Source organism: Clupea harengus, chromosome 12 (genome assembly GCF_900700415.2).
Source record: "Clupea harengus chromosome 12, Ch_v2.0.2, whole genome shotgun sequence".
NCBI classification, from domain to species: Eukaryota; Metazoa; Chordata; class Actinopteri; order Clupeiformes; family Clupeidae; genus Clupea; species Clupea harengus.
This window is the reverse complement of record NC_045163.1, coordinates 26,740,053-26,747,530: the sequence shown is the minus strand read 5'-3', so window position 1 is coordinate 26,747,530 and position 7,478 is coordinate 26,740,053. Positions and strand designations below refer to the sequence as shown.

Sequence of the window (7,478 nt, the reverse complement as noted above, 5' to 3'; positions counted from 1 at the left end):
TGCGTGTGTGGTTTGCAAGTGGTGTGTGTGGTGTGTGTGTGTGGTGTCCCTGTGTGTGTGGTGTGCGTGTGTTGTGTGCGCGTGGTTTGCGTGTGCGGTTTGTGTGCGTGCGGTTTGCGCGCGGTGTGCGCGCGGTGTGCGCGCGGTGTGCGCGCGGTGTGCGTGCGGTGTGCGTGCGGTGTGCGTGTGGTGTGGTTTGCGTGCGGTGTGCATGCGTGTGGTGTGCGTGCGGTGTTTGTGTGCGTGCGTGTGGTGTGTGCGTGCGTGTGGTGTGTGCGTGCGTGCGTGCGTGCGTGCGGTGTGCGTGCGGTGTTTGTGTGCGTGCGTGCGTGTGGTGTGCATGTGTGTGTATTTTGGAACTTGGTGGTGTCTCACGTGTCTCTTGCCAGGCCTTGTCCTCCTTGTCCTCCTTGTCCTGGTGCTGCCGGCTCTTCTGCACGTCCTTCAGGTCCATGTAGATCTGCTGTGCCCGCGCCTCCTCCAGGCCCCGCACCTCCTCCTCAGCCTTGCACCTCTCGGCCTCCTCCTTCTTCTGCCAAAAACAAAACCCATCTTGGAGCCTTTTTCCCCTCCGTCTAGTGCCAAAGCATTCAGACAAACACACTTTAACGCATTCTGACACGAGTGGGTGAAACTATGACCGTTCTCGTCAAGAATATCTGGTGTTGTTTGTGCTTGCATGACTGGTAAATTACTGGTAAATGTATTTTTAAATTCAATTTTTTTTTTTTTTGTAGGTCGTCAATCTGTCAAGTGTTGTGGTCAGGATACTGATGCTGACAATGGATGTACCCAGTAAAGGGCAATCAAAATGACCCATGTTGGTTTGAAGGTGTGGTCAAGGTGTTAGCCCACCTTAATGTGCACATGTACACATGCAGAACAGAACAGAACTATGTGGTTCCCCTTTTGGTCTCTTGCAGACATTTCAACAGAATCTAATTTCTGCACAGCAAACCGACCTCATGCATCCATTGCGACGTCACGTAATTGTGCCTTCAGGACACAAGCAACCCATTTATTAGATGACGCATGAAGAAAACTGGTTATCTGACAATTTGCATGGGCTGACCATGGTGGTGGAAACCTAATCTCGATTTGGAGTGCAGCATCAAAACACCATCCCGCAGCAGAAACAAGCTGTACACAAGCTGTGCACTGTGGGTAAAATACTACAAGTCAACTCAATCTTAAAAAAAGGGAGTCTTTTTCAACAATAGGTAATATGATCACTTTCTTTCATCCTGGCAAGCAGTTCCGAAACCCTACTTTGGGCTGGGTCATTCTAAACCCTACTTTGGGCTGGGTCATTCTAAACCCTACTTTGGGCTGGGTCATTCTAAACCCTACTTTGGGCTGGGTCATTCTAAACCCTACTTTGGGCTGGGTCACGGTATTAGACGCTTTCACTCTCTTTGTTCTTCATTAGCATTCTACCTCTGATGCAGTTATTAAGGGTGTACTTCCACATTACTCCTTTTCTCTCCGAAAAGAGGTGGAAAGGAGGGATCGGCTTCATGCGGAGAAACCCTTAGGTGTTCTCCATAGCAACCTAAGAGGTCCTAAGTGAAACCCTTAGGTGTTCTCCATAGCAACCTAAGAGGTCCTAAGTGAAACCCTTAGGTGTTCTCCATAGCAACCTAAGAGGTCCTAAGTGAAACCCTTAGGTGTTCTCCATAGCAACCTTAGAGGTCCTAAGTGAAACCCTTAGGTGTTCTCCATAGCAACCTAAGAGGTCCAAAGTGAAACCCTTAGGTGTTCTCCATAGCAACCTAAGAGGTCCTAAGTAGCTCTACTAAGTTTTTTGTTTCATGGCACTTGACGTGCGACAAGACATCCCCACGACGGCGGGTGCATCAGCTTCAATCAGTACGCCAGTGTACAAGTAGACCACCCTGCGTGTGTGTGTGTGTGTGTGTGTGTGTGTGACCACCCTGCTGCAGTCCTATGCCAGGTAGGTGGCCGTATGTGTGTGTGGTGTGTGTGTGTGTGGCGCATGTGGCGCGTGTGGTGCGTGTGTGTGACCACCCTGCTGCAGTCCGATGCCAGGTAGGCAACCGTATGTGTGTGTGGTGTGTGTGTGTGTGTGTGTGTGGCCCATGTGGCGCGTGTGGTGCGTGTGTGTGTGTGTGTGTGTGTGTGTGTGTGTGACCACCCTGCTGCAGTCCTATGCCAGGTAGGTGGCCGTATGTGTGTGTGGTGTGTGTGTGTGTGGTGTGTGTGTGTGTGGCGCATGTGGCGCGTGTGGTGCGTGTGTGTGACCACCCTGCTGCAGTCCGATGCCAGGTAGGCAACCGTATGTGTGTGTGGTGTGTGTGTGTGTGGTGCGTGTGACGCGTGTGTGTGTGACCACCCTGCTGCAGTCCGATGCCAGGTAGGCAACCGTATGTGTGTGTGGTGTGTGTGTGTGTGTGTGTGTGTGTGTGTGTGTGTGTGTGTGTGGTGCGTGTGGTGCGTGTGTGTGTGTGCCAGATAGGCAGCCGTACCTTCAGCTCTTCCTTCAGCCTCAGCTGCTCCTTGGCGGCTGCCTGTCGGGCCTCCTCCTCCCTGAGCTCCACCTCCTTGGCGGCGAGCACCAGCTCTGGGTCCAGGTGCACCGCGGAGAACCTCTTCTCCAGCTCGGCCTCCTTCTTAGCCCTGAGACCACAGCAGGCGTCCACCACTTTAGAGAGGTCGCTTGAAACCCAGCATTTGCAAATGACGTGTGTGACAAACGCAAGCACTTGCTGAAGTGAGATCCTATCACTGACAGGTTAGGTCCACTTAATCTGGCACATATAGCCCCGGGACTGTAACTATTCACACTGTTCAAACAAAGCCCTGGCAAACCCTATAATACCGCGTAAAAAAAACTAAACAAACAAAGTGAAACTTGACAATCCATGGACAAAAAAAATGAATAAAGCTGCAGTCTCTATAATGTTACACATGATGATTTTGGATGCAAATAGAACATGAGAAGGGGAAAAAAAGCCATCGCCATGGCTGCAGAATAGGATTTATTGGGTTAGGTACAGGAAGAACACACTTCTGCCACTGTAATCCAAACCAACAAAGCCCAGTTGAATTAAGTATACATATGCTGTACCATGCCATTCTTTTCAAAGAGAAACATGTCCACTATGGGGTCACCCTTATCGTGAGCTTAACTGTCAAGGTGCATTGGTCTACCTGTGGTGTCAAACATTTACCAGTAACTAGCGGGTCAGAGCTATGACGAACGGGAGGTTATGAGGCAAATAAGACTGTGGAAACAACCTCATGCTATGTGGGAAGTGTCTTGTGTCAATACTGCATGCTTGAACTGGTCAGAGCTCAGGGAATGTTTAACTTCCTAATACTAATGCCAGCCTGCTGAATACCCAGTGGCTCTGGTCATATTCATTAGGACACATACCGTGCTATACACAAGGGCAACCTAATTCTCTGTCATAGTCACACAAAGGTCATGCTTCCAGAAAACAAAACCTGTTCTTGCTCTTTGTTTCGCATATACGTCACCAGATGCCAACACATAACACGTCAGTCTCCAGACACACAGGTACACCAAGCCCGCATGCTAGAAATGTTGAATGCAGCATGAGCACACCAGAGTCCATTCCAATCCCCTGTGCACTGGTTTCAATCCTTAAAGGCTATCAATCTAATCTAAAAGAACATCTGCAAAAGTATACAAGAATTACAATGAATTCAGAAAGTATTTAGACGACTTCACTTTTTTCACTATTTGTTATGTTGCCACCTTTCGCTAAAATGGTGGAAATAGATTTGTATCCCCCTCATCAATCTACACTCAATCCTCCATAATGACAAAGCGAAAACATGATTTTACATATTTCTGCAAATGTATTAAAAAGGAAAAACTGAAAATCTGAACAGCTTCCCTCAGTGAAAGACACAGGAATGCTTGGAGGTTTGCACCTAAAGGACTCTCAGACTGCGAAAGATGCATCAGAGCATCTCTGCTCTGCTCTGCTCTGCTCTGCTCTGATCGGTTTGTCCTCAATTCTAAGCTTCATACCTGGAGGAAATCAAGCACCGCTCATCACCTGCCCAATACCATCCCAACAGCACCGCTCATCACCTGCCCAACATCACCGCTCATCACCTGCCCAATACCATCCCAACAGCACCGCCCATCACCTGTCCAATACCATCCCAACAGCACCGCCCATCACCTGTCCAATACCATCCCAACAGCACCGCCCATCACCTGTCCAATACCATCCCAACAGCACCGCTCATCACCTGCCCAATACCATCCCAACATCACCGCTCATCACCTGCCATCCCAACAGCACTTCTCATCACCTGTCCAATACCATCCCAACAGCACCGCTCATCACCTGCCCAACAGCACCGCCCATCCCCTGCCCAATACCATCCCAACAGCACCGCTCATCACCTGTCCAATACCATCCCAACAGTGAAGCATGGTGGCGGTAGCATCATACTGTGGGGGTGTTTTTCAGCGGCAGGGACAAGCGACTGGTCTGTGTTGAGGGAAAGCTGAACTGAGCAAAGTACAGGGATGTCCTTAGTGAAAACCTGGTCCAGAGCGCTCCGGACCTCACACTGGGCCGAAGGTTCACCTTCCAACAGGAACATGACTCTAAGCACAAAACCAAGACAACAGAGAAGTGGCTTAGGGACAACTCTGTGTGAGTGTCCTTGAGATGCCAGCCAGAGCCCTGACTTGAACCCAATCAAATATCTCTGGAGAGGCCTGAAAATGGCCGTCAACCGTCCAACCTCTCATGCATCATCATCATCATGATGCAGATCGATTAAATTATCCTGACATCTTTGTAGAAGAGCAGGGTGCTCCAGCATGATCTAAAGTCATAAAATGCTCTCATGTACTCACAGCCCTCCCTGTCATATTGTGGTCAGTCAGAGGCACTCATGTAAATTTAACTAGGCCATAAATGTTTGTGATAACGTTGATGTTTCACACAGACCGCCCTAGAATGAGCTTACCCAACCTCACACTGAGCATACCATACTGCCAAACAAATCCAACGCCACGCAACTGTGAGCTGCAGTCTAACCTATTCCTCTCTTTCCCAGGGTACGGCCTGCAGCTGTCAACTGTTGCCAAGTCGTCAATCAAGTAGAGACATTAAAAGGTAGTTTGAGCTCAACAACCAATCAAATTACACCGCTCCCTTCCGTGCTCCTGAGACAACGTGTTGATTGGCTGGAGTTGTTCGTGGCTCGGTCCGACCCACTATTGTTTCCCATTTACAGTGCCAGGACTTTGTATGAATACGAAAGTGCATACACCAAATGGACAGCTAGAAGACCGTGAGGAGCAATTGGTGGAATTTGACATGACGTGTATTGATGACGGTATTGGATTAGAATTGCGGACTTCACCGTAGTCATTTGTTTGCCTATTGTCTCCATGACGACTCACCTGAGCTCCTCAGCTTCCTTCTGGGCTTGTAGTGCTGCCCTTTGGGCCATGATCCCATCACAGATCTGGTCATAAGACTTGTCCTCAGGGTGATCTCCCATCACCCACACCCAATCATCACCGTCAGACGCTTTCATCCAGGAGACGCTCTTAGCAGGGTCTAGCAGAGGACCAACAGTAAATACAAACTAAGTTTAAAAACAGTGGCCCTTGTTTTGTTTTGAACTCAGCCAGTTAAAATGTGTCTGACTGAGAGATCATCAGGACAGATTAGCCCTCTACCAAAGAACTCATGCACCACTTGGCTAGTATGTTTCAGTTTGCATAGTCAAAAACACGAGGAAATGATCAAGATGCCTTTAGCTTTATTTGTTTAGTCCCTTTAAATCTAAAGAGCCCATTCAACATTCTAAGACATAAAGGGAATAGCAGGGACCAGTGGTCTCTTACCTTTCTTGGGCCTCTTCGACCCAACCTCTTCCTTCACCTGTTGGGCGTCTCGCTCTTTCCACCGGCGAACCTGTTCCTCTCTCATCTTAAAGAACAGCGTTTGCTTCTGGTCCTCGTTTAGCTCTGCCAAGAGCTCGGGCTCAATGAACATGTCAGTCAATATCTGCTGCAGCATCTTGGGCTGATGACACAACCAGGCCAACAGAAGTGAAAAGTTGTTGTCTGTTGGGTGTGAGACTCAAAGGGTGAATTTGTGTTGAAAGATTATAATCCTCGTGAGGAGTGGTCCATGGATATGTCCATATGTGTTGCTGAAAACAAGAGAAAAGGTGTCATTTTGGATATTTTTTCACTATCATAACATAACCCTACCCACACTTATCAGGCAGTAGAGCCTAAACTATGATCCCAGATAGACCCAAACAGTCTTTGAAAAACAACCCATGGAGTGTTGAAATGCCCCCAGCATAAACATCCTGTGTGTTTGTTGTGAACATGTCGACAGTTCCTTCCTTAAAATATTCATTATTTGTGATTCATTGTTGTGTGATAGGCCCACAAGTATTTCAGTTCCTTCTTATTCAGACATTACAGTAAATTGTGGGTGCAGGTGCACAGGAATTTTCGACATGTCTGTATCCTATATGCATACAATTACATCAGATAGGAGACATAGTCACCCAGCAAGTCTTCTCAGATGCCAAAAGACTTCAGAATGCCACAAGATTTTTTTCAGAAGAGATAGGCAAATTCAGTAAACCACTTTGCGAAGCAGCATGTAGAAGAATTGAACGCTTGGAGGTCTGCAAAAAAGCACCTGAAGTTTGTTAGTACAGATATCGGTTTGTAGGACGTCCGGGACGCTTAAGTATATAAAAGGGATTATTTACACAAGCAAAAATCAATAAATCACTATTTTCGTTTAAGCCATGTCTACATGTGTGACGAGAGCAAACAAACTCCGTATAGCGTAACCATTTAAAGTTCCCCCGGAATTTAACCATTTTTATGAAAACACACTTCGTTCCCCCACTATATGCCGAAAGAGCTGACCGGTGGAAGTTCACTACATTAAGTTAGTCTACCTTTATCAAAAGTCGTGAGAAATGCACACTCACGTTCACCAATGGTATTTTTTCCTACACGTCCACAGTTGATCCACCCATTGAAGTTGAAACATCCATATTGAGATGAAATGGTCGACTCTAGGAGACACAAAGCGCTTTACACAGTTCGTTCGACTCATTCATTAATACATTCTTTCCATGCTAACACACTCCGCACCAGAGCATTATGTTCACGCCCTGATGACGACGGGGGTAAATCACTACAGGTGAGAGGAGGACCCACACGCTATCGGTCTCTTCTTAGGAAGAGGTATACAACACAATAATTGTATGGGCTAAAACATTTACTGGCATGACATCATATATTGAACATGTCGTTGTGGTGTCGTTGGACCACCAGACGTCCTTTATTGCTCCTTTCCGGTAAACCAGGAAAGCGTTAAAGTAGGCAGGTGCCGTTATGCAGATTCCTCCGTAGCCTAGCAAACATTAACGACCTGAACGTGACATGGACACCTACAGGGAGCCAGTAAAGATTAATG

The 7,478-nt window shown here is 47.6% G+C and overlaps 1 protein-coding gene across 2 annotated transcripts in view; it reads right to left on the bottom strand.

Moving 5' to 3' along the window:
* Window positions 1-7,178, bottom strand: part of LOC116222923 (SH2 domain-containing protein 4A-like) — an 11,100-nt gene extending 3,922 nt beyond the window's left edge. The window contains exons 1-5 of one of the 2 annotated variants that reach the window (XM_031578178.2): window positions 6,988-7,178; window positions 5,870-6,180; window positions 5,420-5,579; window positions 2,487-2,637; window positions 376-532 (exon numbers count right to left, since the gene is read on the bottom strand). In XM_031578178.2, coding sequence (XP_031434038.1) covers window positions 376-532; window positions 2,487-2,637; window positions 5,420-5,579; window positions 5,870-6,044 — 643 coding nt within the window. In that variant the 5' untranslated portion in view covers window positions 6,045-6,180; window positions 6,988-7,178. The remainder of the gene's footprint in view (window positions 1-375; window positions 533-2,486; window positions 2,638-5,419; window positions 5,580-5,869; window positions 6,181-6,987) is intronic. The other variant, XM_031578179.2, reaches the window with a different exon arrangement.
* Window positions 7,179-7,478: the final 300 nt, after the last annotated feature.